General features: G+C 44.2%; 1 protein-coding gene across 4 annotated transcripts in view; it reads right to left on the reverse strand.

Moving 5' to 3' along the window:
- Positions 1 to 6568: 6568 nt before the first annotated feature.
- The window catches only part of NCAM1 (neural cell adhesion molecule 1), an 88820-nt gene continuing 79326 nt past the window's right edge, over positions 6569 to 16062 (reverse strand). For 2 of the 4 annotated variants that reach the window (XM_088527363.1, XM_088527362.1), the window contains 4 exons: positions 11148 to 11355; positions 10730 to 10846; positions 8768 to 9547; positions 6569 to 7464 (listed from right to left, as the gene is read on the reverse strand). In XM_088527363.1, the coding sequence (XP_088383489.1) occupies positions 7344 to 7464; positions 8768 to 9547; positions 10730 to 10846; positions 11148 to 11355 (1226 nt within the window). In that variant the 3' untranslated portion in view covers positions 6569 to 7343. The remainder of the gene's footprint in view (positions 7465 to 8767; positions 9548 to 10729; positions 10847 to 11147; positions 11356 to 16062) is intronic. The other 2 variants (XM_088527367.1, XM_088527364.1) reach the window with 1 other exon arrangement.

The raw sequence follows: 16062 nt of genomic DNA on the forward strand, positions 1-16062 counted from the left end.
GCTAAGCTTTCTGAGCGCAGACACTGGCAAATACTCAGCACAAGGTTAAAAGAGCCCTATGCGGTTATGTCGCTACAGGTGCGGGAAGAAACACTTTTTATATTTGCAACATACAACAGACGATTAAGCAGATTAAGGATCCCCCGCCAAAAAGCCAAAAGCAAACAAACAAAACAAACAAGCAAGCAAAAAAAACCCAATAAAAAGACTCTTCTAAATCTGATTAGAAAACAAAATCTTTGAAATCTGTCCAAATCTGTTGCACTCTCTCTAATACAATCATTCAGAATCGGTGAGGCTGCATTCAAATCAAATAAGATCAGACATAATTTGCCAGAACCCATGAAAGTCAGACCAATTCAATAAGAAAGATCGGATCGTTTACAACAGATATATCGGATTCTATGGCATTCTGCCACATTCAGTCAAAATCTGAGAGTTATGTCAAATCCTGTTAGATTCTTGCATATTCTTTTGGATTCTATAAGGGTCCTTTTAGATTCTACTAAATAATGTCACATTCCATTCTAGATCCTGCTAGATTCTAATACAATGTAATGTAACAGAATAAGACAGAATCTATTAGAATCTGTAAGATTTTATTACATGGCAGCTATCAGACACTGTAAGATTCTGTCTGATTCCATTAGATTCTGCAATGTTTGCGTACAATCTGATAGAAGATGATAAAATACAGAACAATCTGACAGATTCTTACAGAACTGGAAAAAATCAAAAAGTAATAGAACCTGAAGAACCTAATCGGATATGAGAGAATCTGACACATTCTATTAGAATGTGACAGAATCAAATAAAATCTCACAGAATGTGACATATTCTATTAATATCTGAAGCATCTAAGTGAAAAGGACAGAATCTGTACAATCCTATTAGAATCTGAGAGAATCCATAGAAATCTGATAGAATATATAATGCATTATAAAACAAATATAAAAATTTTACAAAATCTGTCAGAATCTTATACATTTTAATAGACTCAGATGTAATCTGAAAATCAGACAAAATCAGAGTCTAACAGTATAGTAGAACGTGGCAGTCGGACAAAATCTAATAGAATCCCACACATTCTAATCATACCAATAAAATATGACAGAATTTATTAGAAACTATCAGAATCTAATGGAATCTCACAGAATCTTACAGAATATGAGAGAGTCACAGAATCGGACAGAATGTAAGAGAATTGCACAAAACTCGATGGAATCGAAAAAAAACCTCACAGAATCTGACAGTATCCAATAGATTCTATCTGAATCTGTCAGAATCCACTAAAAATAGAATCTATTAAAATCTGACAGAATCTAATAGAATCTGAAAATCTATCAGAATCTGACAAAAATGAATAGGATATGATAGAATCAGACAGAATTTACCAGAATCTGACAGAATCCAATAGAATCTGTACAGAATATGACAATCTCCCAGAATGTGACAGAATCTAATAGAATCAAATAAGCTACTTGAAGCTGAAAGAATCTAATAGAATGTGACAGAATCTAACAGAATCAAATAAAATCTATGAAAATATGACAGAATGTAATAGAATCTGACAAAATCGGACAGAATTTAATAGAATCTGACAGAATCTAATGGATTCTGACAATCTATTGGAATCTGACAGAATCTGACAGAAGCTAATAGAATTTAAAAGAATCTGAGAGAATCTAACAAATCTGACAGAATCCGACAGAAACTGACAGAATCTGACAAAATCTGACAGAATCTAACAGATTCTGACAGAATCTCATAGAATCTGACAGTATCTAACAGAATCTAATAGAATCTGCCAGAATCTCACAGAATCCACAAGGATTGGACAGAATCTGATGGCATCTAATAGAAACTGACAGAATGTAAGAGAATCTGGCAAATCTACTAGAGCCAGATAAAACCTAATTGAATCTGACTGAATCCGACAGAATCTAATAGAATCTCACAGAATCGGAGCTCGTGTGTGACAGCATTTAATAGAATGTGTCAGATTCTGACAGGTTGTATTACATGCTGTCAGATTTCATCTAATTCTATTAGATTGTCAGATTCTAATAAAATCTGTCAATTTTTATTAGATTTCATTATGCCATCACATGTCAGGTTCTAGTGGAATGTGTCAATTTTTTTTTATATTCTGCCAAATTCATACAGAGATTTTGGAATTTGTCTTTTTCTAATAGGATCTCTTGGCATCTGTTGGATTTTGTCAGATTCTGCAAGATGCTGGGAGATTCTAATGTATGCTAATGGCATACATCAAATCTTTGAAAATATAAGAGAATTCACATGCACTCTGCCAGAATCTTTTTGATCTGCTTTTGATTGCAATATATGTTAATATCATATTAAGTGAAGACATCTACCTTTGTACCAGTCTGCCTGGATTTCATCCAGCATTGGAGTCTACTAGTAGGCCTTAGTGCCTGGAGAAAATGGTCAAGCAGAATAAAGCACACTGTTTTTGTTCTTCTTTCAATTTTCTTTTTGTTCAGCCTTTGTTTTTCTAAGAACACATTAAATTGCTTAGGCTACAGTTTCTCGTACTGTGTTCAAGATGGGTCATTTCCATTGCATTTCATAGCCGTATGCTGAGCCGTTACCTCCACAGTAGGAGCAGGTACTGAGGCCCTGCCCTTCATTCCTGTGCAGCCATTCTTGTTTTGTCCTCTCCATTCCTCCAGCTGCACTAGGTCATGCCATCTTATGGCACAGTCTTTCACTTTGTTTTAAAATGCATTTCGCCCCCTGCCCTCCATGGAAAGAGGACACAGCACCCTGCATGCAGAACACCTTTTTTGACCTTGCCTTAGCCCTGTTTTTCAAACAAAGTTGCAGATTTGCAAAGAATACAGATGACATTACAGAAGTTGTTCACGGGCAGCACCAGAAGAAGTGCCAAATCAGGTAATGAATAATTGCAAGATGGACTGTATAAGGCTGCCACAGAACTATACAGGGCAGGGGGATTGGCAGAACTAAGAATTGTGGATATGGTTGGTTGTGTAAACTAAGTATCGAGTATGTAACAACTTAGTATTGTCCAAATCTATAACCAGAAACTGCCCGGGGTCTCCTCTTGCACCCAAGAGGAGACCTCATTGCTAGCGATAAAACTGCAAAACTTTGGAAATCTGGCTCCTGCTGCTCATTACGAGAGCCTGCAAAGCCACAAAAGAGAAACCACTAGGCACTGTGCAGCGCAGGGACAGCCGCGATTCAGGGAAGCAGCTGCTGCAGCGACTAAGGGCAACCACAGAGACTTGACACAGCAACCGGGCGCGCAGAGGAGCCAATCAGGGAAGTCTGCACTCCAGGGCAGTTTTCTCCCCTGTTCATCAGGAACCGCCGAGACTCTGACAGACCCACTTTCTGCCTCTGGGAGACATCAGCGTGGGGTTCAGGACACCGTTTACAGCAAAGGCACACGTGCCCGGTGGAGAAAGGTTGAATGCTGCAGCCTGGCTGCGCGGGCATTTGCAGGGCCCTGCACAGGTGCCGTGTGGAGCCTCGGGCCCCTGCTCCGCTCGTGTGGTGGCAATGGCTCAAGAGCACCTCTCTCGACAGGGAAGCTCACCCGCGGCTGCGCCCCCGTGCGCGCACCCAGCACGGAGCACACCATGGAAAGAAGGGCAGACTTTGGGCGTGAGCAGTACTTTTGTAATTTTTATTTGAACACAGTATTCTGACAGAATGCAAAGTCAAAATCCTCAGTTAGTATCAGTATTTACACCGGTGAGAATGGGAATAAAGGTGGAATCGATGCTTCACTCGGTAAAAAGATTTTTTGTTTTTCCATTTTTTTTTTTTTTATCAAGATAGAAGGCCCCCAAAAGTAGGGAACGCTGGGAAAGGGTGTCAATGGAGGGTCGAGAACAACTATCAAAACAGCCTAGTGTGAAAACTGGGGTTTGACGGCTCGATAGAAAAGTGTGAAAATAAAACTCCACTGGAAATGCTGAACAGCAGGATGCACTATTGTCTCATCATCTTACGTATGGCGCAGCATGAAATGTAGTCACTCCACAACTAGAGGCTGATCAGTCCGAGTTGCCATATAGATATATATATGTATGTCATGGATACATATATAAACATATACAGCGTAAACGGCATCAGGTTGGCCCCTCTCTCTAGGTTTAAATAAAAGCAACGAAGCCTAGGCTATCTTGGAAGTATTGGGGTGGGGTATTTCTAAATTAAAGCAAATTTTTCTCCCTTAAGGGCACGTATAAAAACACTCTTGAGAGTCAATCTACACGCATTGGGTATTGGGAGGTGTCGACGTGCATTAAAAAGGAGTTGGACGCACATGCCGGCGCTCAGGCCATCCCAGGGCTCACTTCTGCTTTGGACGACATGCCACAAACCCGGAGCCTGCCCCCCGCAGTCAGCACAGCTCTTTCTAACACGGCGCTGGGTAGGGCACGGGCCCGGAGCCGGCTGCCTTTTCAGAAGGATAGGCCAATTCAGGGAGCGGTTACCACCCTTCATCTCCTGGCAGGTGCCCACCAGGGTCGCTGGAGGCCTTTCTGGTCGCTAGCCTATTGCAGCATTTGCTCCCTAGCTGCTGCTCAGCTCTCAGTGGGTAATAACTCGTGAGGTACAACATGCAGCTGACAAAACTCATCCACGACTTCACAGAAACGCTGAACTAATTATGATGCTCGTCCCAGGGATGGAGGTACCCGCTGTAAGCCCACTAGTCCTCCGCTCTCCCAAGGACTTTCCCCAGCTGCAGACCATCGTAGCTCGTGCTGTCGCTTTTATAGGCTAACCTCCTGCAAAAACCCTCCTAGGGACCACGGGCCAAATTTGCCTGTAGTTACACCAACACTGCTGTGACGGGTCAAGCGAGGGCAGCATTTGACATGAGGCTTCTAACTGGAAGCCCAGCCCGCGCTGATGCCCTGTTCAGGATGGGTTCTGCACAACTGCCTGTGCCTATATACTCAGTCATCCTCCATGTCCATCCCCAGGAGCTGAGGAAAAAATGCGGAAAACCCCACACTTAGCAAATGACAAGACCATTATTTTTCACAGTTTGAAATTACAATCTAGTGATGTCACTGTTAAAGACTGCATAATTAGAAGAACACACTGACAAGAATGGCTCCCTGTATCTGAGCCAAAGTACAGTCGCCCCATCCCCACCGCCCTTCGCTCCGTTACCTTGCACAACGGAAGGGATGCCAGAGTCAGCTCGCTTTCATTTTGCACTTACAGGCTTCTGTTCCACGCAAGAGTTGTTCTCTTCAGGCTTTCTTTCTGCCTGAACAAGTTTTTCAAATTTGAACTATCTGCTACACCTTCCACATCCAAACTATGCTGAAGCTTTTATTATTCAGTTCAATACTATGACAACACAGCTCACACTAAAATAGTCACGCACCCACAGTGCACAAGCTTGCAGATCTAAAGCAGAATTAAAAAAAAATAAAAAAAAATAAAAAGAGAGAGAGAGAAAAAGAGAAAAAAAAATCCGAAAACAACCCACAAAAGAAGGAACATCTCTATACAACGGGCTGGTCTCCTCCCACTTACCTCTACTTTTCCCTTGCTCAAGTCTCCTTCCATACCCCCACATCTCACCGCTACTCTGCAAGTCCATATGGTCACTGTTCCCAATAAACTCTCCCTGCATAATGATCACGTGCGTGCTACTTCATCCTCCCTTTCTGTCAAAGACACGATCCAAAGACCAATGAAATCAATGTGAGTCCTCCCACAGATTTCCAAGCTCCCAGTGCCCAGGTTTGGATTCTGCAGAGCACAGGTAGATGACAAACATGCAATGGCGCTGCCTTTTCAGGAGTGGTCTTGATGCACCGTGACTCTTGCGCTCATGAATTCGAGCCACATGAGGGAAGAACACTCCTTTTTGAGAGAAGGTCCTCAGAAGATGACATTATTTTCCTGACACGTATAAACTCTTCCCTTTTAAACCTGCTTTTTAGGGTCAAAAGAAATGGTATCCGCTGACCTCCTAGGGGAGAAGTGGTAGCATCAAGCACCCGAGGCTAGAGCAGACCAGACCAGCCCTAACTGTACAATCTCCCTTCTGCTTGCCAAAGCTCTGGGAGAGTTCCATGAAGAAAAGGGTAGAATGTCTTCGAAAAGCAGAGATGATATTTCTCTTATGCAGTCAGGCCCAAGTCCAGCGAGGGACTTTTAAACTTTTGCTAACTTGAAGCAAACAAGGACTCCCACCAGCAACTGTCCTGGTCAAAGTTAAGGGTGTTTCTGTGGAATGCTGGATAAAGACCTTGATCGGTGATAAGTGGTTTGAATACCCACAAATTAAAAAGGAAAAAAAAAAAGGGTGGGGGGGAAGGGAAAAACAAGAACAGCGTTACTTTTCTTCTTACTCCAGTAAGAAATAATAATAATAATAATAATAATAATAATTAAAAAAAATAAAGGGGAAACAACTACTGTAAACATCCATATTTAAAAATGTCTCCCTTTGCAAAGCAAGCATGCTACTAACCTAGTATCTATAGACTGTATTTACTTAAAAAAGGCAGCTATTTTACACATACATTTAAACACAACAAAAGAAAAAAAAATTGTAAACACTGGAAAGAACAAAAGTTGGCAAAAAATTAACATAAAATTTAAAGAAATGTAGAGTCTGAATACTGCAAATTGAAATATATCCCCGAAGCTGCAATTTTGGCATTCTTCCTAAAAAAAGAAACCCACCCAACCAAATAAACATCTAACGTGAAGAACAGGATTCAGTCACAAAGAGCACAAGACACTTTGCATACTGAACAAATACAAGGTGAACAGAAATTATAAGTTATTTATGAGGCTTTACATATTTCAAACTTGACTGGAAAGTATAAAAATAAATTGTGGACTTTGTTTATTAAGTACCAGCCGTACCAAGTAGTACAAGTGGTTATATCTACTATACTAACCAAGGAAAGAACAGGGTCTTTTTTTTTTCCTTTCTTTTTCTCTGAGACTAGCTGATTTTGAGCTTCCTACCATGCTGTAACTGGTATTTGCAGATTTGCTTATTTTAATATATGCTGGGTCAGCTGATCCCTGATTCCGGTGTGGGTTTAACCCTGTTTTTCAAATATGTTACTCCTTAAAAGCAAGTGCACAACAAATAGAACTTTTCTAGAAATTAAAAAAAAAAGAGAGAAAAAGAAAGAGAGATTCTCTCCCCCACCCCCCACATATGCGTTTTCTGGTTTTTGTTTTTGTTTTTTTAAAAAAGGCAAAAGACACTAGAGGAATGAGATGTGTGGTGAGTTTTGTGTTTTAAATGCTCCGGTGAAGTTGTTGTTCTGTCATTTGCTTTCATCTGTTGCTAATCATGCTTTGCTCTCATTTTCATTTGTTTGTGTCGCTTCATTGGGAACCGTCTTGACTTCTGCTGGAGGTGTCTTAGTTTCCGTCGCTTGCACTTCAGATTTGTCTTCTACTGGGACTTTCCTGTAATCACCAAAATGGCATGGATTAGAGAAAAAGAAAACCGCTGTCTACTGGCATCTCTCTTTTTAAATGAGAGGAACTGATGCTAAGAAAAGAATACATTCTGGAAACACTCACAGGTCTCTCCTTGAGAGGGCAAAATGCTAAATGCAACAGAAGTAAAATCAGCCTTTCCCCGCGCCCCCTCCTCCAGATTTTGTTCAGCTCTATAGAATTTTTTCTTGATTTTCCTTCTGCCCTGACTTAACACAGCAAGAAGAGGAGGTCTCAGGTAGCAGCAGAGATGAGAAGCATGCTGTGGTGTGAAACGCACCAGAGCAAAAGGTCAAAATATGGTGTCCAAACAAGAAGCCCGAAGGAATGGCAAACTTAACTTCTTGTACCATAGAGTGGATTAGGCATTTTCAATCAGCATTCTCCAAGCTATTGGTTTCACAGCTATCATTGACTGCTGTCCAAAGTGGCACAGGGAGAGGGCTCTCGTTTCACATCTTTCTAACTGCTGGGAACCCTCCCTTCAGACACCAGGCTGAGAAGTTAATGCTGCTTTCATTCTCAGGTTACAGTGTCTCCTGCCAAACACAAAACGCCACAGCTAAGGAATAGGCACCCTCTCCAGGCGGCATATGGCTCCAAAGGACCTCTACATTGGCCTGCCAAAAGAAAGCAGCCATGTAAAGAGGAGACTCAGCACACTGCACGGAGACTCATTCCCGCTATGCCAGAATGACCCAGGACCGAGTTATCCTCGGCCCGCTGTGATATGGACTGCTGCCCTTTTTTTTGGCAGGATCACGTGGCCTTACCCTTTTGCCCATGCAAGGACAACTCCACGAAGGCGTTGTCCTCCTGCCTTTCACATGAGGGCTGCTTCTGCTCTGACAGTGAAGGATGTAGGGAATGGCTCCAGCTGCTATGTGAAGAAACTGAATTTGGGTGACTGCTCAGGGAACTGACGGGACTTGGTGCCCCTGAGAACATCGCTGTCTTTGCACCAACCTGAACTGCTTCTGATCTCCTTCGTAAAAGACAACCTAGTGTTGGACAAGGCTGGAAAGAAAGCTAAAGAATGACCCATGAATGATAAATGCCTGGAATTGCCTTTTCGCTGCTGCCCTGATGCACCCTATTCCTGCTTTCCCCCGGACTTCTAAAGCCAAGCCCCGGCTAGCAGGTTCACAGATGAGTTAGTCTGCTAAGGAAACAATGAGATCGGTTAAGAGAACATCCAACAAGAACACAGCGCAAGCACTAGAGCACAAGAGACAGCACACAACCAACAGAAGATAAAAGGCAGCCATACTCGGTCTTTGCAGGTGCAGCAGGTACAGAGCTGTCTGCAGTGGAAGAAGCAAGCTCACGAGCTTGCCCGCCAGTCGCACTGGCAGGAGTGGTAGTGCCAAGAGCTGCAAAAACATCCTTTGCAAGATCAATGTCTGGTGTCTTGAAGGTCCCCTCGTCCATTTTAAAGTCCTCCTTCTGGGAGGGGACTGCGCTGCCTGAAGCAGCTTCGCTCTTCGGGTCGCTTGGGTTCTTGGCTGTCTCTGTCGGGCTCTTCACTGCACTGGGCTGTACCGCTTCCTTTTCGGGGCTCTTGGTGCTTGAGACCTCCTGCTTGGCCTCTGATGGGGCTGGAGGGCTAGCGAGGTTTGCAGGGGTCGGGGCAGCTGACTTGTTAGCAGGTGCCACTTTGGAGGACTCGGCCACGCTAGCCACAGCGCTGGGGCTGAGCACCGCGCCTTGGTTGGCCAGGACACTCGAAGACAAATTATTAGTAGCCGCAGGAGAGCTCGGGGTGTCACTGAGATCAACAAGGGGGGCCACCTTGGGGGTAGAGGAGGGCGGTGCTGAAGAGGCCGAGGCAGCTGCCCCTTTGGCTGGAGCAGGCTGGCTAGGCGACATGGAAGTGGAGTCAGGAATGGCTGCTGCTGGCGGGGCAATACTGGAAGTCAGTGTAGTGGTCTCGCTGGTGGGACTGTTCTGAGCAGTGGCAAAGGTTTCAGTGATAGTGTCAGAGTTAGTGGTGCCCGTGGTTACAGAAGGCAGCATGTCCTCAACAGCAGCTGCGGTATCGGCAGGGTGCCTGTGAAGAGCAAGAGGACAGGAGTAGAAGAGAGAGAGAGAGAGAGAGAGAGAGACACTGAAGCCCATAAATGACAGCAGGGGAAAGGGGAACAGAACATAAGTGTGAGAAGGTGGAGGGGTGGCAGAGCAGCAGCAGGGTGTGTGGTTACAGCGCACAGAGAACACGGAGGCAAAGGAGGAGAAGCCCTTCGGAATTCAAAGGTGCAATGGGTAACAGACGCTGGTTGGGGAGACCAAAAAGCAGAAAGAGCAGAGAGGACATATCCTACAGGAATGGCTTGTTTGAACAGATTTGGGTCGCAGCCTTGGCCAGACCTGCCCCCAGCTGGCAATTTGTAAAAAGACTCTTCCCTGTTGGTCCAACTTCCCTCCTTGGACTCCTCCACCTAACCTCACAATGAACCTTTCTCCTTATTCCTCAGGCGCGCAGCCCTGTGCCAAGTCTCACCCCAGACCCCAGTGCAGGCCCCTGAGGCCAGTCCCTTGTCTTGCCCCTGCCTTCTGATGCAGGTCAGCTGGAGTCAACTTTTTGCCAGAGATGATACAAACACACAGAGGTGTCTCCACTTTTCTGTCAGCTGCTATCCCACAGCTTTTCAACAACTCTTCCCATTATTATCCCCCAAGGCATGCAATACTCATACCTTTTCAGCCCCAGCTAGCATAGATACACAGATGCAGGCTCTGAACAAGTTCTCTGACAAAACCTGCACGAAGCTTTCAATCCTCGCCCATCTCGAGGAATAATCAGACTCGCCATGCCCCCCTCGGGATTCAGAGCGTAGTTACCCTCTTGCTATCAGACGGGCACTGTGCCAACGGTGTGTTCTCACCTACACCTGGCATGCTAGAGGAGAGCTCGGCCAGGACTTAGTTTCAGCTTGGGGCTGCTTTTGCTCTCGATCCCTTTCAGTGAACCGGGATGGGTGACCAAGCTACAGTCTGGGCAGAACTGGCAGCGTTCCAAGCAGCAGTCCTTCACTCTCCTTCTTTCCCTTCCAGTGCTGGAAATAGAAGAGTCACTATATCTGGGGGAAGACATCTGCTGCTATACCAGAAATTGGGAGTAGAGATTTCCTCCTCTCTTCCTGCTCTGAATAATGTACATGAGAGATCAGGGGTTAAGGCAACAGGGGGCACTGAAGTGACCCTGAACTAAGATTGCCCGATATCAACATACTCTGGCTCCGTCAGCGGTGTGGTCTCATTGGGCTCTGTATGTTTTCCCCCATCGTGGTTGGGGGTTCGCTCCTCTTCAGTCCGCACTTCCACTATAGGCTCCTTGGACTCATCTTTCCTGTAACAAAGGAATTGCACGGAGATCGGTTCCTGTTCACACTAGGCATCCTCCAGCAGAGCTATGTCTCAAACACACGGGACTTTGACAGGTGACTTTGACAGGAACGGGTTGGCCTGAAGAGCAGCTTAGTTTTTTGTCATTCCCCCTTCCAATCGTTACCTACAGCAAAGAGAACTGTATTGTCCAACGTTGGGGTTGGACATTTGCCAGCCTCTAACAGGAACGAGGCAGAAGCAAAACAAAACCCTCGGACACAGTGATCGAGGACTGAGAGGTAAGAAGCAATGACAGTACTCACGAGAAGGCGGCTTTACCCTCCTCCATGTCTTTGCCCTTGGCTCCTGGGCCAGATTTCCCACATAAGTTGACAGCAATGCACATCAGCAGGCCACACTTGTTCAGGAAGTAACAGGTGACATCCACAGCCACCAGGAGCAGCACAAAGATGACAATGAGGATGCCTACGATGGCAGCAGTCCCAAGGCCTGATGTGGGGCTAGTGCTGGCTTTAGAGATCAAAAGAGAAGAAAATAAGGCATTATACTCAAGAAGAAGGTGAGCCAGGGCTAGCTATGACTCACCTCTGGCTATGTCGAGGTGGGTAAGCATGGACATCTACAGGAATTGCACCACCTCACTAGGAGCCTCGTGTTATAAGCAGTGCTTTATCCTAGAGACACGTCAAACAATTCAGTGGAACTTCCCACATCTCTTTTGGGCTACGACCTAGAAAGCAACCTACCTCACGTGCTTCTGCTGCAGTGTATACCCATCTGGAAAGAAGGCTCCTGTTCCCCTCCCCACGAGAAGGGTCTACAAAATGACTCACAGCATTCTGGAAATGAAGCCTGGACTCTGCAGTAGGGCTTGCCCTGCGGGGACCCAGGGCACAAGGAAAGGTTTGGGGGGCTGCCTCGTTGATTAGCCCTGTAATGTGCAGAAAATAAGCCAAATTCAACTAGCTGACGGCCTCCGCAGGCTTTATTAATAGTAGGGGTCTTGCAAGGACCTCCCAGTCTCTCAGTATGTTCTTGCTTCCAGGCAAACATTCATGTCAGCTTGAGGTCAGCTTCCACCAGCACAAAAGAGGCCAAGGCCCAACCCTTGGCAGAGACAGACTGGCATCTCACAGCCTTCAGGGGTGTGAGCGAGGCATGCAGCAAAACTGCGACTCACGGTTCATGAAATCACAGGAGGGGCCAGGCTTGCTAAAGGCTCCTTCCTCCCCAGGCCTTGCTCAAAACACCATGGAACTGGGAAGGTCTGCCAACTTCCACAAAGGAGTATTTTGAAATAAGGTGGTGATAGGGATAATCCTCCTTTCCAGGACTCTCCTTTCCAGGAGGACTAGTAGTTCCTGAAGGAGAGAGATGCACTAAACCCATCAACCTCTGCCCCTCAAGGGAGGTAGACGCATGCGTAAGTGCACAGAGGAAACAGCGGCAGGAGGTACCTCTGCAGGACAGGCACAACCGTGAGATTAGTGCAAATGAAAACTCAAGTGTTATGCAATGAAATCCAACACAGAGGCAAGAGATTTAAGCTCACATGAATCCTAGTATACGGTTAACTGAACTTCAAGCTGCTATCTGAAATGCAACACTTAGATGATTTCAAGATTTGGAAAAAGTCATTTACCTATGTAATGCAAACCTCCAAATTTATGATAGTTAAGACACATTTATCTGGCAGTCTGGAGTAAGCCCTCTGGAATCTGAGAACGAAACACTAGAAGGGCAAGATGATCTCAGAATCAAGCAGCTGCAAAACTGCCCACGTTACTGCTTAGTTACAACTTCCTCTGACACCTTCATTCCATGTTATGCTAGAGAGACCTGACCAGCCCCTGCTGAAAAAACTCTTTATTACCTCACGAATCATATGTGGTCTGCAACCTGTCAATGCTCTCATTTCCCCAGTGATATTGTAACATGGATGTAAAGGAAAAACGGTTACTGAGACAGAGAGCTAAAACCTCACACCAAATGTCACACTCAGCAAAACTCGAATCTTACAGGTGCTCTTATCTGTCGCAGACATCATGGGCAGCTTTCAAATAGCAGCGTAGCGGAGTCTAGATAGTCTTTGACTCTGCCGAAAATAAGGTCTGGGACTCTGTTTTTCTCCACAGCAGGGCAGGGGTGGTTTTTACTGTGCATTTGGTTTCTTGCTGTATGTTCTTACCTCATCATTATTTCCTCCTCTGATAGGAGATGACAGCGGAAATGAGCAGAGTTTTGGTTGGTTCAGCGTCTGAGGAATGGAAGAAAGGAGGAGGAAATCTCCTTCTTCCTTCTCATGTTGTTCTGGAACAGAGGCAATTTCCCCATGTACTAGAAGACTTCGTGGGAAAATGTTCCATTTTGTGACGCCTACTCGCTTTCTCTCCCTGCCTGCTCTGGCTCCTTGCCAGTACTAACTAGCTAGAGGATCCTCGGGTCAGGCATTATCAGTGGCACAAATCACATCAGTAACCTTATACCTTACCCACAGCTTGTCTCTGGATCATCACACCTGAGCCTGCAAGAACTGCAAAGCTAAGTTAGGATAAGAACAGCCTCTGCAGGCATGGCACAGCCAAAGGCTCATGATTCCTCAACAGGCAGAGCAGCAGGGGTTGTTCTCACATGCGGTTTAGTGTTTACACATGGCACTGGGCTTGGTCAACCTGCTTTCCATGAATAGCAGCTGCTGTTGGCTCTGCTACTGGAGATCAGATTGTTCAGGCAGACCCAGGGGAGTCTGGGCCAGCCTAGTGCCACCTCGCTTCTGGCAACATCAAACAGATGTGTAAATATGGAGAGGAGGACTTGAAAAAGAAAGACTCCTCTCTCTTGGACATCAGTATAATTAAAGGAGGAAAACTGAGGAATATGGCAATATTGACTGTTCAAGGAAAACAATCAACAGTATGATGAAATGAGCAAGGGCATACTACAATCTTGATTAAAGAATAGAAGAAAGAAAAAAAATAGACGCAGGAAACTCGATCTGTTTAACGTAACAAAAGAAATGTGTAGAGACGAACCAAGTCAGTCAAGCCCTATGAACACCTATAGGCAACAGAATTGTACATATTATAAAAGGCACTTTATTTCAGTAAATATACAACACGACTCAAAAGCTGGATTCAAAAGCTGGAAATGAAAGCTAAATGAGTTTATGCTAGAAATGTATAAAATTTTAACAGTGATAAAGTAATTGAACACTGACATAAGGTTCTGTTAATCGCAAAACATTCAATCAAGACGGCATCGGCCTTTATCGTAAGAGCTTTGCATTAGTTCAAACAGGAGTGGATGCTAACAAGTCTTTGAATTTACCCAGAATGAATTAAATAAGCATAACTGCGCCCCTCCAAAAAGGAGTAGAATTCGAGACTGGGAGCAGAAAGTCACGTTTTTTCTCCATCAGATTTGGTTGAACAGACATCTGGCTCACTTTCTACAAAGGAATGCTATGCAGATTACTTAACGCTATTGAAGAAAAGGCTGCCTTAGTACTACTTTAATACTTTGCTATCCTATAGCTAAAATATTTTTGTATTTAATCATGTTAATATTCAACTAGGTTGGTGTGGCCTAAAACAATTGTATGAAACTATACTAGGACACATACAACCTTTCAGGTCATAGAGCATCAGACACTAACACTGTGTGTATATATGTGCATGTGTATCACAGTCAAGTGTTACCATAAAACCAGGTCGTAGAACTTTCTGACCTGATCCACAGTCCGTGCAACCTCATGAGGATATCTCCATTGACTTCAAGTGATGAAGACTTGTCCAAAAATGTGAAATACACCCTAATACGCATGGTAAAGGGTAATTATTTGCAAGCTGTAGACCCAAAGCAATATGCTGTTTTGCTCTGGCTAGAACTAAGACAAAATCTCTGCACGTCTATAGGTCCATTAAGGAAACACAAAATGTCAAAAAAGCTTTGAGTCCTTAATTCTAAAGAACTGAATAATTCCTTTTATTACATATAAATGATTTTTCAATGCAGAGTGACCCTCCTGCAAGACAGATCTTTTTGAATATCCTTATCTCAAAGCGTACAGTACAATGACCAGGCTGTGCTTCTTGCAATTCTGTGGACATCTGTCCGGTTAGAGAGGGCAGAACCACCAAGACCCTGTGGGGTCTTGGCTAGGGAATGCTTGGGCACAGGCAAAGACATGAAAAGGGGGCGAACAGAAGCACATGAAGCTCTAGGCATTTCATGAGGTCTTGCAATGTTTGGGAGGAGAGAGGAACACACAAAATAAACAGCAATTAATTTGGTGCTTCAGAAGAGAAAAAAAGTAAAAAGCCAAGAGAAAACACACTCGTGGGTGCTAACAGCAGGTTTAATTGGCAAATGCTTGCAGTATCCCTCAAACACAGGAAGTGCCTGCTTTTAGAAATTCTACTCTCTCCAACACCTTGCACAGCCTCTAGCAGAGAAAGGCAAGATGCAACCAACCTTCTATTCCAGGGGACGAAAGCTGTGGAATAGTTTTTCAAAAACTTTATAACTGAAGTTGTAAGGATGTTATAAATTTTGAGTGCGAGCCTATAAACCATAATAAAAGCTCCGAAATGAAACAAACAGAAAGTGAGCTAAAGCTACTTTGAGAAGCCAGGTATGCTTGTTTGTGCTACTCTGGCTTTTGCTGGATCTATGCAGTCACTCTTGTCAAAGGGTGATATCACGTAGAAAGGTCTTCCAGTGAAATTCTTCACCTATACATCCTAAGTGGTACGATCTGTTCTTAAAGTCTTTTACACCGCTCTGTGCTCTTTGTCTAAGGAGATTTCACAAACACCACTGGTGTTTCCCATGCAAGTCTGTGTTGCAATATATTATCTAGATCATGAAAGACCGGAAAAGACAGTTTGGAAGCAGGACAGCTTTCTTTGGAAAGAAATCTACATGCTTATGTATGTGGCAACACTCGCACAAACTTTTCATTTATAATTTAGACGGAAGACAATGTCATAAGTTATAATGGTCTGACCGAACACAGGGACTTATGCGCAAAACATAAAATGCACAGTTAGACAGGACGGCAAGGGTTTTTGCTGTTTGTTTTGTAGGTTCTAATCTACATTCTGTGGAAAGATTAATCCCAGTCAGAAGCACTGATAACATTCACTTCAACACATTTTGTAAAGATACTTTACAGCTGTGTCTAAAATATATTTACAGTGTAATTCTTTGTAACCT

This window comes from Tinamus guttatus, unplaced genomic scaffold (assembly GCF_059628265.1).
Source record: "Tinamus guttatus ecotype Peru unplaced genomic scaffold, ASM5962826v1 Tinamus_guttatus_pri_ptg000284l, whole genome shotgun sequence".
Lineage (NCBI taxonomy): Eukaryota > Metazoa > Chordata > Aves > Tinamiformes > Tinamidae > Tinamus > Tinamus guttatus.